The sequence below is a fragment of the Sinohyriopsis cumingii genome, chromosome 16, assembly GCF_028554795.1.
Source record: "Sinohyriopsis cumingii isolate HCF-2022 chromosome 16, ASM2855479v2, whole genome shotgun sequence".
Taxonomy (NCBI): Eukaryota; Metazoa; Mollusca; class Bivalvia; order Unionida; family Unionidae; genus Sinohyriopsis; species Sinohyriopsis cumingii.
Genome location: NC_142976.1, coordinates 32,885,702 through 32,905,012, shown reverse-complemented (window position 1 = coordinate 32,905,012; position 19,311 = coordinate 32,885,702). Strand labels below are relative to the sequence as shown.

The 19,311-nt window shown below is 35.5% G+C and overlaps 2 protein-coding genes across 3 annotated transcripts in view; both read left to right on the top strand.

The window, feature by feature from the left end:
- Positions 1 to 1,160: 1,160 nt before the first annotated feature.
- On the top strand, positions 1,161 to 11,563 carry LOC149780172 (uncharacterized). 2 transcript variants are annotated; one of them, XM_089936341.1, is made up of 6 exons: positions 1,161 to 1,249; positions 5,870 to 5,930; positions 8,744 to 8,922; positions 9,929 to 10,093; positions 11,048 to 11,094; positions 11,450 to 11,563. In XM_089936341.1, the coding sequence occupies exons 2-6, from the start codon at positions 5,890 to 5,892 to the stop codon at positions 11,504 to 11,506; spliced, it is 489 nt and encodes a 162-aa protein (XP_089792467.1). In that variant the 5' UTR covers positions 1,161 to 1,249; positions 5,870 to 5,889; the 3' UTR covers positions 11,507 to 11,563. The 2 variants fall into 2 exon arrangements, with proteins under 2 accessions (XP_089792467.1, XP_089792468.1); XM_089936342.1 differs by lacking the exon at positions 1,161 to 1,249 and adding an exon at positions 1,607 to 1,749.
- A 5,987-nt stretch (positions 11,564 to 17,550) lies between these two features.
- Positions 17,551 to 19,311, top strand: part of LOC149780171 (uncharacterized) — a 48,301-nt gene continuing 46,540 nt past the window's right edge. The window contains exons 1-2 of the mRNA XM_089936916.1: positions 17,551 to 17,706; positions 18,592 to 18,641. Coding sequence (XP_089793042.1) covers positions 18,604 to 18,641 — 38 coding nt within the window. The 5' untranslated portion in view covers positions 17,551 to 17,706; positions 18,592 to 18,603. The remainder of the gene's footprint in view (positions 17,707 to 18,591; positions 18,642 to 19,311) is intronic.

Genomic DNA, 19,311 nt, shown 5'->3' with positions numbered 1-19,311 from the left:
AAGCGCTAATTTTACATTAAGAAAATAATGCCCAGTGCCGATGAGAGGGTTCGAGGCGCCCAGGGGTAATGCTCTTAATTTGCGACACATACCTTGTTTCAGGGAACATCTTTATGGTCATTGTCCTTATTACACCCCAACCCACCAACCCCAGGTTAATGTGATGAACAATTCACCCCGTTACATAAAGGTGCAGGTGAAATACTATGAAGACTTAAGCGGCATTAAAACAGAAGAAAAATGTAGCCCGCGCCATCTTCGCCCAACAAAATGAAAGGGGGATGGGGTGGCATTTGCCCACTCCCACCCCTAACACCCAGCAACATCTTCGCGCCATCATTGATAATGCCAAAATGTAACGCTTAAAGAATCATAAATTAAACATTGCATTACTTACCTGTGGACATTTTTGCAAATGGGGTGGTATGAGTATAAAGATATAATATATTATTCAGACTGATGCATACAGCTTCAAGGGAACGCAAATGTGATTATCTTTCTCGTTCATCTGGACTTACGACGTCTGTTAAATACAAAACAAAATCATATCGTGCTTGCCACATTCACGTTTTGGCTAGTGCTAGCTATATTACAAGGGAAGTAACATATGTTTGTCTCAACTTTATTCTTGTGTGAGGTGCTTCCCTTATATATATATATATATATATATATATATATATATATATATATATATATATATATATATATATATATATATATATATATATATATATATATATATTCGTTCTCTACGGAAATTCGAACCCGGGTCCGCGGGAAAACAGCATCTATTACCTTGCCTGTAAGCATCGACCTCCATACCATCTCGATCATGCGCACATCACCAAAAATGACGTGACAGAGTATGTGGTATAGGTATCCGTGCATAGCAGACACGCCCACAAGTCGTTTAGTCATTAATTCTCATCTGTACACATTCGTTCTCCCGATTCCTAATACCTAATTCCTATACCACCGACTTTGTAACATCCTTTTCAAGGTATGAATTACAATATTTTAAGAATACGTTTTAAAGAAAATCATAATGAACACGTTACGAACACGATACAAGGTACTAAAACATAATTTAGTAAAGATATATTATAAACAAAAAGAAAAATGTAGATATTCTTCAAATTTGAAGTCACAATTGATAAGCCACGTAAAGATCAGATCTGTAGATAACAGGTAATAGGTAAACCAGTTCAAAGGGAAGAACGATAGTCCTTCCCAAGTCTTTGCTGATCAGGTAAGGTGCTAGTTTAGAAATTGAAAGTTAAAGTTTTGATTGTACTTTTCTTTTCAGATCTTGACGAACAATACTAAATTGCATGTCAGGGAAACTGTTTTGAAGTACCCGAAATTCATGTACATACGTTTGTATCTTTGTGAAGTAACTTAAAGTCATGTACAAACGTTGGTATCTTCGTGAAGTAACTGAAAGTCATGTACAAACGTTGGTATCTTCGTGAAGTAACTGAAAGTCATGTACAAACGTTGGTATCTTTGTGAAGTAACTGAAAGTCATGTACAAACGTTGGTATCTTTGTGAAGTAACTGAAAGTCATGTACACACGTTGGTATCTTCGTGAGGTACCTAAAAATCACGTATCTTTGTGAGAATGTTTAGAAGAATGGCCTAATTTGCTTTACTGCAGAAAAATACAAGTAGGCTAGTTAGTGCCAGAGCAATTCGGGCAAAGTGCCTTGCCAGGGACACAACGGTAGCCAACCAGGGTTGATCCAAAGGTAAGATTCAAACATACACTCATATAGTAGCGACCCTACGGTTATAACGACTGAGCTACTGCGGGTCTGTGTGAACGTGTTTTCTTTTGGTTGTTGTTGTTGTTGTTGTGTGTGTGTGTGTGTGTGTGTGTGTGTGTGAATTATGGCGGTCAAAATAATATGATTATTATTATTATTGCTATTATTATTATTATTATTATCATCATTATTATTTCTTCTTCTTCTTCTTCCTCTTCTTCTTCTTCTTATTATTATTACTATTATTATTACAGCTGTCTTGCATGGCGCTCATTATTAAGAAGTTAGTGTTATGACTGTTCGGCCTTGTGTCAGGATAATGCTACTGGGCGAGATATCATGTAACATGTCTGCAACATCATGCCCAAGTGCTAGACATCGCATGAAACTGCCACACTGCAGATATCATTGCAATATGATTTAAATTAAAATTGTTACAGCTATGTTAAAAATTCAAAAATGACGAACCCAGTACCAGATACAATATTTGTCTTCAGTATTCTACAAACTGTTGCCGATCTCCCCCCCCCCCCAAAAAAAAAAGTTCACTTTTTCTCAAACGTGTACGTTTTATTATACAACTTTTCTAAACATTTTTCTGTGGGGTTTTATTTTTGTCAAGTTAATTATTTTTCTTGTTCGGCGAGACCTCTAAATTAAATATTGTGCATTAAAATGAAAAAGCAATCTGATTACCAAACTTGTTATTTCCAAAGAAAATGTGTCTTTTTAAATCAAATTCTATATGCAATTCTTAATCCAAGCAAAAAAGGATTTTCAAAATGCTTCAATCACTAAACAGTTGTCAGATATGTATTCAATAGTTTCACCTTCTTGTTTACAAAAAGTACTTGTATCGTCATTAATGAAATTTATTATTTTTAAAATAATTGATTTTTGTTACAATGATCAGGTGTCGAAGTTAAACTGAAAGGTAATTAAGTTTGTGTCTTTGATGAACTTTTTTGCATAAATTAAGGATTTTATTTAGGTTAATCACTTTCTGTGTCTCTTTTATTTGGGTTATGCCTGATGTTTTCTAAAAGGTATATTGGTGCTACCGGGGACATATATATATATATATATATATATATATATATATATATATATATATATATATATATATATATATATATATATATATATATATATATATATATTACAACCCTTTCGACTTAACCTCTCCAAATAAATTTTTACAACTATTTTATTCAATTCTTTTTCTATATATAATGAGAACTTGGTAAAGCCGAAAATAATTGAATACATTTTGGCAAAATCAGTGGTTTGATCGAAGTAATTTTCCCGATAAGGGGGAGATTTCTCCTCATCCAGCAAACCAGGAGTTTCTTTTTTTTGTATAAAAAAAGTCTTTTAAAAATATCTGCCTACCCTCACACGAGCTTTTTTTTTTGCAGCAGTACTTTATTAGTTTCAATATTGTTATGTGTCTTTTCTTCCCTTATTAATTTTTTTATAGAAATAATTTTTGTTGATTCAGTATTTCATTTTGATCTGTTAACTTCTCCACATCAACCAAAATTAATTCCTTCTCTCTTTTGTTATTGATGTTTATCTTTTCTAGATGACGAAAGTATTTTGAATTATTTTTCAACAAAGTCAAACCATGTTTGTTTTTTATATTAGCGTTACTCCTTCTACATTTTCTTTTCATTTCTTCTCGTTCGTTTTTTTTTAATTGACTTTGGTTATAGTCTCTATATCAATTATTTGGTTATAGTCTCTATATCAATTATTTGGTTATAGTCTCTATATCAATTATTTGGTTATAGTCTCTATATCAATTGTTTGGTTATAGTCTCTATATCAATTATTTGCTTATAGTCTCTATATCAATTATTTGGTTATATTCTCTATATCAATTATTTGCTTATAGTCTCTATATCAATTATTTGGTTATAGCCTCTATATCAATTATTTGGTTATAGTCTCTATATCAAATATTTGGTTATAGTCTCTATATCAATTATTTGAATACGTAATAAGTTTAACATTTATTTCAGCTTCAACTCTTTGGTGTCTTATTTTTCTTGTTTTGTAGTTGTCTCTGAATATTCAGTTGTGTCAGTTAAGTCTATGAGTTTAAAAAAGAACCAATCATTACATGCTAGTCTTAATTGTAGTAAATCAGTCTTATCACCCTCAAGGTTAGTCTTAATTGTAGTAAATCAGTCTTATCACCCTCAATGTGATATTATTAAGCAGTGGTTATATTTTAACTGAAATGGTGTATTCCGTTTTGGTCTGATGAGTCCAGCACGGAACTCGAGTAACCATGACCTCTGGGAAGTATAAATAATGATTCCTGATATCCTCAACTGTTGTCCGATCAATTTTTTTTTATCAAGAATAATTTTATGTTTCACTTTCCAATTCTCTAGTCACCACAAATGATAATAGATCAATTGTCAAAAATAGCAATATCCTGTCGGGATTATCATCATGGCGGTCAGTTTATTAGGTGGAGAAAGAATAGCGGTAAGAACCGGCGACCCACTTGAAGCTACTGGCTAGCTTTCTCACATACTCTCATTGGCCAAGGTGAGACTGGAACCCACGTGGTCAGAGAAGTGCTGTCTGTAAAGCTAGAACATTCGCCCCTCGCGCTTGATGAAAATGAATCATGGAGGCTGAACAAGTGTCAATTGGAAAGATAAAAGCTGTAATAATACTACTGACGAGTATCACGGTCTCTCTGCACTGCGTACCAAATACAGCAAGGTACTTTTAAAGCCTGTGATAATTCGTTTGATACTGCTGTCAACTAGATCACTGTCGAGATACACTGCTTACAAAAATGCTATTATGAAACAAAGTTTCTTCTAATTTGACGTTTAGTCTAAACCTTGAGATTATCGTCTCTTTCATCTTTAAAAGCTTTTGAACTATTTGGAGACCTGTCCGGTGGCCTAGTGGTTAGAGCGTCCGCCACGGATGCGGGAGATCGTGGGTTCGATCTCCGGCCGAGTCATACCAAAGACTTACAAAATGGTATTAACAGCTACCTCGCTTTGCGCTCAGCATTAAGAGGTTAGTGTTAGGATTGGTCGGCCTGGTGTCAAGATAATGTGACTGGGTGGGACATCATGATACATGTGTGCGGCATGATGACCCAGTGCTAGACGTCACTATAAACTGCCACATTGCAGACATCGTAGCGACATGACTTAAAAATTGTTAAAGCTACGTCAACAATCAAAATCACATCACACACTGAACTATTTGGACTTTAAAAAGCAAAGGACGACTAGTACATGCATTGATTGAAATTAACAGAACTTCAGAATGAGTCTTTAGAAAAATGTCTTTTCAATCGATACGATTAATTTATGGTTGAATACATAATGTATTCAAACCAGCATCTGCGGTAGTTTCATAGCACTGAATCCCTGACCAGAAGGGCGATACAACTTTCGAAATGACGATGTGCCGTTAAAAGCAAAAACATTTTTAAAAAAAATTAAACCAGCATATACGGTCATTTATATGAAACTGCTTTAGTTGTGTCCACGGCCGAGTGGTGTAAAGGTTCACCTGCAAAACACAAAGCAGTGAAATCTAAACGTTGAATTGATTATGATTTTCTCCCTAAGTACACTAGGATTCACAAGAGAAGCAGTAAACGGAAAAGACGAAAATTTCGTTAGGCAGACATATAAACGGAAAATGTTTGCAAATTGCACAGTACTTTGACGTATAATAGGATGTACCAATGACAATGCGCATGTAGACGCATGCGTACAAGAAAGTAAAACGGTAGATAGGTTGGTGGGATGGTCGGTAGGTGGATCGGTAGATCCATTACCTCCATTTACTCATACATGTTTGACGTGAATACTATGTGCTTGTATAAATTTGAGAAAACTCTGCTGCATTGTTTGGTTAAATTTCCTGTGTTTCGTTTCTCTAGGCACTAGATGATGTATACCGATGATTGGTTTTTCCAGTATTACCAATATTAAATGTTTAAATGGGATTTTAAAATTTTAATTTCAGGTGTATCCATTTTGTTATTGTTATTTGAAACAAATATCAGATTTGCTTATTTTATCTCTCTATTTAAAACCCTCTTGTTTTCTAGACATATCTTGTGATCCGAAAATGAATTGTCTTTTGTTCTTCATTCTGCCAGCAGCTTTATGGTGAGATATTTTCTTACCTATTTTTGTCAGTTATTATTTAATGCGAAAAGCTGAAGTGTAAAGCAGAAGTCACAATTTAGCCAATGCTATATCAATCGGATTAAAATCAGATCTCCAATGTTCTAATTGAAGATCTGACAGTGATCGCTTAGGGGTCATGTACTGGTCACTATTGAATTAGCCATGAAAAATGCAACTTTTAGAAATTTGAAAGTGAATCAAATCGTTCGGCACATATTGATGTTTTTCAAACCATGCTGCTCAGTCTCACAAACGAGAAGGTGTAAGATTTCATCTGATTGGCTGATAACATAGCGATTATGGTAATAACATGTTTCACCAGAACATGACTCCTAATCGGTCGCTGTCAGATCGTCACGTAGGGAAGTGGATATATGATTGTAATCCGATTGACGCAAGATAGTATTATTTGATCCAAGGGTAGTCCACCCTGCTTTGCATTGCAAAATGAAAGGTTTGAATTTGCGTTTGTTTTTTAGACAACCGTCGTTACTATAGTCAATATATAAGTAACGTGAAAATGATCATTGTTCTTTGGACAAGTGGCGGTTAATATTGGAAATGTCATCAGCCGCGTCATGTGCATGTCGATTGCAGTGTCATGCAAATGTACGGGGACTGCATAGAATTCCTATGCTACACATAGTATAACCTTAGACCATTACTCGCCATGAAGAACGACCCAAACGTTTGAACTAGGGAAGCATCAAAACATCTACGTATGAGCTAGTCACAGCGTACCAACCCTTATTTACTGGTGTGCATCAGAAAGCCCGCAACATATTTTGTTTCGGATGTGCTAAAAACGGCTTAATTTAGTTTGCATCAAATACTAATGATTTCTACAACCCCCACGCAAAATGGGCGCTGAACAGGTCCACTTCGACATCAGACTGTCACAGTATTTGTTCAGGTACTTTATACTATTTAAGAAGCTTCAGAAAACCAGTCTACATTTCTAAGCTATGATTAGCAGAAAATAAATCACTCTATCAAAAAGTACTTACAAATATAAAAAATACGGATTCAGTGGTATTAGTTTTTCTCATCCTGTTCGGTATAAATATAAGCAAACGTCTTCTCTTAGATCCATTCAAAACTTCTTGAATTATCAAGCCTTAAAATGACTATATGTATTGTCGATAATGTAGTCCTTACAATGGCTGCATGTCTTGTCGATAATGCAGTCCTTAAAATGACTACATGTGTTAATCTATACGTAGTCCTTAAAATGACTGCATGTATTGTCTATGATGTAGTCCTTAAAATGACTATTTGTATTGTCGATAATATAGTCCTTAAAATGGCTGCATGTATTGTCGATAATGTAGTCCTTAAAATGATCACATGTATTAATCTATACGTAGTCCTTAAAATGACGACATGTATTGTCTACAATGTAGTCCTTAAATGGCTAAATGTATTGTCGATAATGTAGTCCTTAATATGTCTACTTGTATTGTCGATAATGTAGTCCTTAAAATGATTACATGTATTGATTTATACGTAGTCCTTAAAATGAATACATGTATTGTCTATAAAGTAGTATTTAGAATGACTACATGCATTGTCGATAATGTAGTCCTTAAAATGTCTACATGTATTGATCTATACGTAGTCCTTAAAATGACTACATTTATTGTCTATACTATAGTCCTTAAAATGATTACATGCACTGTCTATAATGTAGTACCTAAGATGATTACATGTATTCTCGATGATGTAGTCTTTACAATGACTACATATAGTGTATATATTGAAGCCATTAAAAGGACTAGATGTATTGTCTATACTGTAGTTCTTAAAATGAATAAACGTATCCTCTATAACGTAGTCCTTAAAATGACTACATGTATTGTCGAAAATGTAGTCAATGGCTACATATAGTGTATATATTACAATCCTTAAAATGACCACATTTATTGTCCTTATAGCAGTCCTTAAAATGACCACATTTATTTTCTATATTGCAGTCCTTAAAATGACCAGAGTTATTGTTTATATTGCAGTCCTTAAAATGACTACTTATAGTGACTGTATTGTAGTCTGTTTCTTGGTAGATGGACATTGTATGTTCCAGAAGATATATAGATACATAGAAAGACTTGAACCTCTATGATTACAACCAGTTCAAAGTATAATGTTACTTTATGGAGTCAATCCAAAGTATAGTATTAGTCCATAGGAGTCAGTCCAAAATATAGTGTTAGTCTATAGGAGTAAATCCAAAGTATAGTGTTAGTCCATAGGAGTCAGTCCAAAAATATAATATTAGTCTATAGGAGTAAATCCAAAGTATAGTGTTAGTCTATGGGAGTCAATACGAAGTATAGTGTTAGTCTGTATGAGTCAATCCAAAGTACAGTGTGAGTCAACATGAGTCAATCCAAAGTATAGTGTTAGTCAATAGGAGTCAGTCCAAAGTATATTGTTAGTCTGTATGAGTCAATCCAAAGTATGGTGTTAGTCTATATGAGTCAATCCAAAATATAAGATTCGTCTATATTAGTAAATCCAAAGTATAGTGTTAGTCTATACGAGTCAATACAAAGTACAGTGATGACTCCATTATATTCCTAGCAAGGACTTCAGCCAGATTCTAGTATTATTTTCCCATATGAAAAGAGACTGTGTGTGAATGTGTGAGTTTGTGTATTTGTGCGTGCAATGAATAAGTGTATGCGATACTGTGTGTGTTCTTGTATGATTGTATTTATCATTGTGTGTTTGTGTATGCATATTCTTTGTCTGTTTGTCAAACCATAATTATAAGTTGTGTTATTATATTGCAGTGCAAGTATTCGCCAGACCGTTCATAACGCCACACATGGTCACCATGACCCCGTGGCGGCATTCCAGCACCACCTTCATTTGGAGACTGAGAAACTGTGGCAACATATGGACTTCAACCACGACGGCAACTTTGGCATAGATGATCTGCAGCACTTTATTCATGATTACGATACCAATCGTATGTTTTATCATCCCTATGTCGCCCCCCTCTCCTCTTGGCACACCCTCAATACAAAACGAAAGCAACAAACAAAACAATACAAATAAATAGGTTTCATAAAATTTGCTTAACTTATAATAGGGGATTATGAATGCATTCATTATTGCCACTTGAAACTAGTTGATATGCTTTTTTCAGGGTTGGGTGGGTGGCGTGAAGAGCCACTTTTAGCATGTGATAGGCCATACATAGTGGCCAATATATTTTGTTGCAGGAAGTGCCAGTGAAGAATCACCGACAGACGGGAAAAATATGGCAAGCTTTCTCATATACACAGGTTTTTCTTGCCTAAGACGCGAACCTACACGAACCGAGGTGAGATATTGTGACGTGTATAGGTGAGTGTGCCCAAGATTACCTGGCCACCCGAGGACCCACCAAACATACATACATACATACATACATACATACATACATACAAACATACATACATACATACATACATACATACATACATACATACATACATACATACAAACATACATACATACATACATACATACATACATACATACATACATACATACATACATACATATATAGCTGCGTGGATGAGTGTGAAGGACAAATCATGATAATCGATACAGTGGTCTAGGGAGACGGTACATTATAATGGAAGCTAACCGAAGTAAAACTGGTGACACCAGGAAGAAAATATTACTCTCAAAGGAGAAAATGTATCTGCCTCCTTATTGGCTCTACCCTTACCCCAGCTGAGCTCATTCTTCAAAGTATACATTGTTATCAAATACAGATTAAGTAAACATCATTTACATATATGAAATGAAACAAATATCGTCTTTAGAAATGAACACACACACACACACACACACACACATATATGTGTGTGTGTGTGTATGTGTGTGTCACTTCAAGAATATATATATATATATATATATATATATATATATATATATATATATATATATATATATATATATATATATATATATATATATATAAGATGATGGCGAGGTGACCAAGGCGGAGTTTAAAACCCACTGGACCCATGATGATCCTTCCCTTTGCATGGTTGCCGACGGTCTCTTTACAGAACTTGATTCAAATATGGATGGATTCGTGGATGATATTGACTTGACGGCTTCATACAACAAAGTGGACATTAACAGTTAGTTTATACTTACTTTCAGTATATTTGTAATAATTAATGAATGTAACAATTTCTGTTTTTTGTTGGTATAATGCTCACTTTAAAACATTTTTTATATCACAGTACGGAGAGAGAGAGAGAGAGAGAGAGAGAGAGAGAGAGAGAATATATTACAAACAGTGCAGATTAGTTAGCTAGATACAATGCCCCAATTATCCTTCAAGAATCGCATTCTTTTTCAAGACATATTTTAAGCAAACACATTTTCTGTCCACTTGAAGAGATAGGACAGCGTGACATAAATGTGGCAGTAGCTTTCAAAAATATTGCTAAGGAAAACAACCAAGCGTAATCACCACTTTGTGCTATTTCATACGTGTTGTATGGTGATATGCAAACCATTGCAGGATGATTACCGTCAAACAGATGATCGATCTCTCTCTCTCTCTCAGACGTCATACCATTCCGGTGGCCTAGTGATTAGAGCGTTCGTCTCAGATGCAGGAAGTTGCGGATTCGAACCCCGGCCGAGTCATACCTAAGACTTATAAAAATGGTGCTAACAGCTGCATCGCTTGGCGCTCAGCATTAAGAGGTTTGTGTTAGGACTGGTCGGCCTGGTGTCAGGAAAACGTGACTAGGTGGGACATCATGTTACATGTCTGCGGCATGATGCTCCAATGCTTGACATCACTATAAAATGCCACACTGCAGATATCGTAGCTATATGACTGAAAATTGTTTAAAGCTACGTTAAAAATCCAAATCAAACACACACACTCTCAAACGTCATAAACGTCTGATTTTGTATATATAATGCTCTTCGTGTATATATTGGTCTAAAAATAGGTTTTCGCAGCCGTATAATTTCGCAATTGCAAATTACTTCATGTACGTTTCAAAAAGAATTAATTCATTAAGAAAAAGTCGGTTTATGTAAAGTAACACCCATGTATATTTTTGTTTTTACAGAAGACGGACATGTTGAAAAGCACGAGTTCAAACAGTACTGGTCTGAGGTTTGTAAAAATTAAAAGGTCAAAGATTTTCCAAATTTATCCTTTTCATTTAAAACTTGTCAAATACTGACGCATTTTTGGATGTAAATTTAAACCAAAATGATCAAAGTTAGTGAGGCCACATTAATGATGCACTTATTTCTTTTCAATGAAACTTTCAAGCAATTGAATTAGAGATGTAAAATGATAGTTTATTTCTCATACGGATTAGTTTCCAACAAATGGACAGACAAACTGACAGCTTATATATATATATATATATATATATATATATATATATATATATATATATATATATATATATATATATATATATATATTATTTCTAGTGACCACTACTAAATTTTCTTTTAAGGTATTAACCCTCCTATTTGTGATACATCTCCACACTCCAGAAGGGACCACATGTTGAAGAGCTAATCAACTGCTGAATCATTTGTAAGATTACCTGAATAAAGACGGAAAAATATTTATCTTATTTATCTATATATTCTTTAATGACAGACACCAAGGTTAAGCAACACACTACGTGTAATATAGTTCATGTTTCTATTCGGTTTACGGACTGACACCAAGGTTAAGAAACACCCTGTGTGTGTGTGTGTGTGTGTGTGTGTGTGTGTGTGTGTGTGTGTGTGTGTGATTTGGATTTTAAACATAGCTTTAACACTAAACAAAATTCAGTCATATCGCTACGATGTCTGCAGTGTGACAGTCTATAGTGATGTCTAGCATTGGGACATCATGTCGCAGACATGTAGCATAATGTCCAACTCATCCACTTTATCCTGACACCAGGCCAACCAGTCCTAACATTAACCTCTTACTGTTGAGCGCCAAGCAAGGCAGCTGTAATACCATCTTCGTAAGTCTTTGGTATGATTCGGCCGGGGATCGAACCCACGACGTCCCGCATCGGAGATGGACGCTCTAACCAATAAGCCACTGGAGCGGTCCCATACGTGTAGTACATACAGTTCTTGTGTCTGTTTGCTTTACGGAATGATACCATGGTTTCATATCCATGATGACACCATAATATGGTGGTAGTTAGACTTGCATCTGAATACGGGAGTGGAATTTTCAGTTAATACTTTGTTGTTATTATTTGATCAAAAGTTGGAACAGCCTTATAATTTGGACTTTTAGAATTGAGGAAATGGCTAAAACGTCTGATCCTGTGAGATGGAATACAGTAGTTAGGAGGCGACAGTCACGAATTATACATGGTCTGGCAGGAGAGGGATATCGTCTAGGCTATAAACGTAAGAGACCAGAGAATGGCTCGCCAAAGTAACTAGTGGTAAGCATATTTCAAATGTAAACAACATTTATCTCGATCATTTTAAGACTCATATCACTGACAATAAATAATAAACAATTTTTGCTTATTTACAAGAATACAAACGTGCCGACGAACGGATCTCTACTGTGGAGCATGTTGCACGTGCCGCTTGTGATATAGCCGACATAAACTCAAACAAAATCAAAACATTGGCTTATAAATCAATTGATCTTGAAACACGACAAAGACGAAAGATTCTGATGTTTTGGGAGTTACCAGAGGTCATAAACGAGGACTGTCCATTATCAGTGGTAAATGGACCAAACTGTCCAGACTCCATTATCAAATACGTTTTTACGAGGTCAATGCTAACACTAATACTTATAAATAGATACATAGCATAAGGACCGCTCTGATAAAGTTTGGGAGACCTGACTTCCTTTACACCCACTGGTTACTCCATCAAGTCGTTCCCCCGTAATTCTCGCGGAGGTGGAATTGCTGTCATCACAAAGAACTCCATGATAACACGTCTTAACTACACCACAACATTCAATTTCGACCACACATCGTTTGAACTAGTCCAAACCACACTCACACTGGAGCAAAGGTCAGTCCATTTTTTCTGCCTATACCGCCCTCCTCCTAGTAGAAAAAGCAAGCTGGCGGACTCTCATTTTTTGGAGCAGTTTCCGAATCTCCTGGACTATGGAAATTCAATAGGTGGGGCAACCTGATTATTCTTGGAGATTTCAACTTTCACTTTGACTGTCCCGGAAACTCAGATACATAAAAACTCATAGATTCCATTAATGTTTTCAACCTCAAACAGTCAGTTAACCAACCAACCCATAAACATGGTCACATTTTAGACTGGATTCTTTATAGACCTGATGATAACATTCTACGGTCCTCCCAGGTATCCCATGACCTTGCATCAGATCACCTCTGCATTATATGCCATCTTGACGTATCAGTCCCTAACCTTCCACCTTTATCTGCTACTAAGAGAAACCTCCGTATGATAAATAGAACCAAACTAATGCACGACATCCAAGCTAACCTAACAACTTGCTTATCTCCTACCGCATAACAAATCGATAACTGACTGCGTTCATTACTTGACAAACATGCACCAGCTACCAAGTGCAGAGTATCAGTTCAAAAGTGTTCTTGGTATAGCAGTGTTAGGGACCAGCTTCGCACTGCTAAAAGATACCGCTGTAAAGCTGAGAGGCTCCGACTTTTCACCAGACTCACTATTCATAAGCAAATCTATGAAGTTGCTAAGAAAAATGTCACAAATATAGTCCATGCAGCGAAATCAGCCCACTACACTACTAAGATCATGTAAAGTTCCAGCTGCAAAGATCTCTACGAGATTAATAACAAGCTAATGTCAAGGAACAAATCAACACCACTTCCAACTATCTTCTCTCCAGTCGACCTTCCGGACATGTTTGCAAATTTCTTCCATGACAAAGTACAAACCATTAGAGATAAGCATGACACTACAATTTCAATTGACTCGTCGTCTCCATACATTTGGGATACAGAATTGAGCGGCAACCATTAGCAACATTTGAACCTGTCTCGATGGATTTCGTACGTACACTTGTGATGAAGAGTGCACCAAAGTCATGTGAACTTGATCCAATTCCAACATCACTACTGCTTGAGTGCTTAAATCCAGTATTACCTTCACTAACTGATGTTATTATTACCTCTCTCTCATCCGGGGAATTCCCATCATTTGTTAAAACTGCCATTGTAAAGCGTCTGCTGAAGAAACCAACACTAGACCATAACGATTTAAAGAACTACCGCCCAGTTTTTAATCTCCCATTCATATAAAACATCTTAGAAAAGGTTGTTCTATCCCAGCTTGTATCTCATCTAAATTCAAACCATCTTTTTAGCAATGTACAATCTGCATATCGCCCTTGCCACAGTACTGAAACTACTCTTCTAAAAGTAGTTAATGACATTCTCTCTGCGTTGGATAGCGGAAAGATTACAGTCCTCATCCTCCTTGATTTGTCTGCAGCATTTGACACAATAGACCATTATATATTACTTCATCGTCTCCAGCATGTATTTGGCATTCTGACAATCGTATACTCATTATTCCCACTATGAAAACAAAGTCATATGGACAGTGTTCTTTTGCATACCAGGGCCCAGCAACGTGGAATTAATTGCTCACTGAACTTAGACACAACGACACAGTGATCACATTCAAGAAGGCTCTCAAAACTCACTTATTGCGACTGCAAGAACAAACTTAAAGACCTGATAATGTTTCCTACCTGAAATATTCTCATCATGTTTTTTATTTTTAATGTTTTTCTAATTTCATGTTGTTTGTTTTTGTAATAATATTATTATGTTTCTTATCTAACAGGTGTTGTCCAATGTTGTAAATCGCTTAGAGCTTCTAAAGATTAGGCGCTATCCAAAGTCCTCATTATTATTATTATTATTATTGTTATTATTAGGAATGTATTAATAATCCGAAAGGAATACAAACATGAACATAAACTTTAAAAGACCTTTATATACAGGAATGGCAATCGTCGGTAAGCTTATCTTCCAAGGGGAAATTTTACAATTGCTTTAAAGAAAAGTACTTTGTACTGTTAGCTAGGAATCAGTATTTGCCATTGATAGAATTCATGACTTCTAATCCCAGACTCCACGTTGAAATCGGTCGTTGGTACAATATACCGTTTGATGAAATAAAATGTGATCATTGTGATACAAATTACATCGAATACCATTATTTGTTATGTGTCACAAACTTCACACAGAAAGCGGTATGTTTCTAAAATAGTTCCATTACCACAAACCATCCTTTGTAAAGTTACAAGCTTTATTTGCCACCAAATATTGCAAACTTCTCCAAATTCTTGCCAGATTTGTTACTGTAATAAAGTACACAATAATCATAAACTTTCTGCTATCTGTGGAAGCGAAGGTATTCCATAATCACAACAATATAATCTCTCTCTCTCTCTCTCTCTCTCTCTCACACACACACACACACACACACACACAAACACAACATTTGTACACTCCATGAGAGACAGTGTGCTCTACGAAAAGAATGTTGCACCTAAATGATGTCATAAACGTCAGAATGTTTAGTCTTTTAATGAGTGAAAAATGTTGACCTATGATGTGATTGATATCTCCATATGTTAGTGACGTCACCTTACAATATAGTACCAGTTGTGGTACTCTCATATGCCACCTATATCTCGCTTGAGAGTCAGTTTTGTTTAATAAAAGTTATATTCTGTTCTGTTAAACTATATATTCTACGTGTTTGACTGATACCAGGGTTAAACTAAATTATAAAGGCTCTTAACTCTATCACTTTCAAATTTGTACAATAAAAATATTCATGAAAAGAAGAAATAATAAAAATGAAATGTTCTTACAAGCAGAACGCGTATAATTAATAAATGGATGATTGAAATACCCCGTCAGTCACTCTATGTATTCTGAATGCTCTTATCTTTCATGTACTGTAAGTTCATGTACATGATGTCGTGATATTGTTCAGACCTTCCAACGCCGATGTCCACTTCCAAGTCAAAATACAGAACATTTCACCCAGCTGTCATATCCTTGATTTGATTTTTAGTGATCGATGTTAGGGACGGCAATTATTCCGACACGCATATTGTGAAATGAGTCAACTGAGAGGAAACAAAATGTTTCACATGTGGCGGTATCACAGCTTTCAAAACGTCACGTCCACGAAACGTTTGATATCAGCAACATTTACATTTCAATACTAAATGCCCTATTGTCGCTTTTAGTTATTTCTGAAATATTTTTTTAAAAAAAGTCTCAGAAGAAAGAGAAATTTTAATCGGCGAACAATTAGATTCTGGACTGATCTGGTTAACTGATGATCTTCTTATGCTAGCGTTCTAGGCTTAAATGATAGCAACTCAAAACGAGGCTGATCCCTAGGTGAAATGGTTGATGAAGGCATTGGCGTAGCTAATAAGGTAGACTTGGCGGGGGGGGGGGGGGGGTATTTGAGAGGAAACAAGTTAGCAATCCATCGATTTAAAAAAAAGAGATATCATATTATAAATTATCGCCTTTCCTGAGAAGTCGAAATGTGAGATGCCACATGGAAGTACTCCCTCTCTCTCAAAGTTGACTTTATTTGGCTTGGCCACACCCATCCATGAAGTAATCAATAATTATAAATTTGCTATGAATATAAACTGATGCCAATGTATGTATGTATGTATGTAACATTATTTAAATGTGGCAGCTATTTGAAAAGAAAGTCTGCACGATATAAAGCACGAGATAACCTCTAGATAAAATGTCATACTTGTGACGTGTTTGTACATGCTGTGTCCTTACAGAATATAACACCGCCGTAACGGTGTTTGTTCATGCTGTCTTCTTTAAGAACATAACACTGCCGTAACGGTGTTTGTACATGCTGTCTTCTTTAAGAATATAATACTCCCATAACGGTGTTTGTACATGCTGTCTTCTTTAAGAATATAATACTCCCGTAACGATGCTTTGATCCGCATGTCAGCTAAGCCTTAGTTCATCGACTCCGTGGATTTGTACACAAAAAGTTTGACTGACTGGCTACGAAATCCATATCAAGATTCAGTTACATTGTTGTTGTTGTTGTTGTTGTGGGGTTTAACGCCATTTTTCAGCACGATAGGCTATACATGGCGACCAGTATTAATGGTGGAGGAAGAACCCGAAAAACCTCGGAAAGAACCACCGACCCACGAGAAGCTACTGGCCAGTTACATTGTAATACAGCACTTTTCTGATTGACGTTCTATCCTAACTTTATTAGAGATATTCATTTTTTGTTGGTGTTTCCATCCTTACTGTAATAAGGATATACATTGTTTTGTTTGTCTTTCTATCCTAACTGTATTAAGGATATGTAATCAATCGTAAGCTTATAAAGTTTGTTCTCTTTAAATCATTACTACAAAAAAAAAAAAAAAAAAAAAAAAAAAAAAAAAAAAAAAAAAAAAAACACATTGAGTTATCTTTATGTACTCTAAATTATTACTGTGACCAATTTTAGGAGAATTACATATTCATTAGACATGCTGAATATGTCCTAAATCACCGTGTACAAATTCAGCACAAAGTCAAATGCCAGACAAATCTCCCGACTGATAAGACCTCATCTAAAGGTCCATAGATTGCACGTAGAGGTCAGTAGTCATTGAAAACGAAGGTTGTTTGCGTCGTAGTTCCAAACACCGTCTCACAAAGAAGCGAGGATTCAGTTATATTGGCGGATAATCAACACGGTAAGTTAGCTAATTAATTACCCTTCTCATTTTTACAATTATAGGTAATCTATTCGCAGAACGCATTCTACAAACAATAAGGTACTTCCGAGTAGATATTAAGTGCATAAATTTGTATTACTTTGTTATCAGCAATTAAGTTCCTTTAGTAACCCTAAATCTCTCCTATTTTTCTATTAAAGTAGACTGATTCCTTGAAAATGTATATTAAATAAAATATAGAAATAAACTTTTACCTCCGCAGAGTAACCGTTTTCTTATTGTATCTACCAGCTATAACTTTTGCTCTCTCTCTCTCTCTCTCTCTCTCTCTCTCTCTGTATCTAGTTATTTATGTCAGTATGTCTGACCATTTTTCCTAGTGGCTGTATAACTTCCCACATACATGTATTTCAACTGCTCTCTTGTTGGAATATTATCCATCTTTCCAATTTATACTAGCGTTTTTCTGCGATAATTATGTGTAAGAGCCGTGGTGATTTTTGGCTATTTTTGTTGTTTTTCTTTTGTTTTAGTAATAAACACAAATGACTGAATAACATCAGCTATTCAGTAAATGTACACAAATAATAGCGGGCAAAAGCTAGGCTTGGTAGGACTAGACCACATTTCTACGACATGAACAATGAGGACGAGAGATAGTGTCCATACAGGCTGCATTGCGTACGCTGTGTCGTATTATTGACTAGACGACATTTCTACGACATGAACAATGAGGACGAGAGATAGTGTCCATACAGGCTGCATTGCGTACGCTGTGTCGTATTATTGGTCTCATCATCTACTTATCATTGTTGTCATTGCTATTCTACATTTGATATACTGGTTTTAGTGCTTTCCTACATTTGATGTACCGTTTTAATTGATTTCGGTCTAATTTTACAGATACGGTAAAAAATGATCTTCTTCCTGGCGGTTCTATTCATCTGTTATACGTAAGTAATTAACGTAAATTAATTTAATCAACTAAATTAATTAACTTTAAAATTGAAAAACTTTAAATTATTTAATTAATTTAATTAATTTTATTAAGTAATAACAGGAATTAGTTTTAATTAATTAATGTAAATTACTTATCTCTGCGCGTTTGTAAGAATCGACAAGGATTATAAAATAATGCATGTTCGTCCAAGCGTGCGTGCGTAGTGTCGCACAAAGAATCCACGTTATATCTTGGAAGCTGGTATATTATGGAGGTAGTGGTCTGTAATGTCCACAGCTGTTTAATTATGGCTTTTTTTTCTCTAGAGATGAAGCTTGTGTCGGGTGGTAACACTTTCACAAATGGGAAGACTGTTAAACATATCTGAACAAGGCTCAGAAATGCTGCAAACTTCTGGTTATAAATCTGGCAAAGATTTTTTTCTGTGTCAGGTATCAACATTCAGGTATCAACATACCTTTCAGGTGATTTCAAATATGAAAATAATTGAAAGTATTGTTTGGTGAAATAGCTTTATCTCTCCTCCACCTTTGAGGACTAAGCACATCGACATTCACATGTTTTACAAAAACGTATCACACCGTATTTGTATCATTAGCCCTTCGAGCTCTTTCCGGAAACTTTGTCGATCGATTGATAACTCTTTACTTGAACATACAACC

Bases quoted from the DNA above. Each gene is read 5' to 3' on its own strand.
- LOC149780172 (XM_089936341.1), top strand. From the start codon at position 5,890: ATGAATTGTCTTTTGTTCTTCATTCTGCCAGCAGCTTTATG. The intron at 5,931-8,743 runs GTGAGATATTTT...ATTATATTGCAG, and splicing joins ATTCTGCCAGCAGCTTTATG to TGCAAGTATTCGCCAGACCG. The intron at 10,094-11,047 runs GTTAGTTTATAC...TTGTTTTTACAG, and splicing joins CAACAAAGTGGACATTAACA to AAGACGGACATGTTGAAAAG.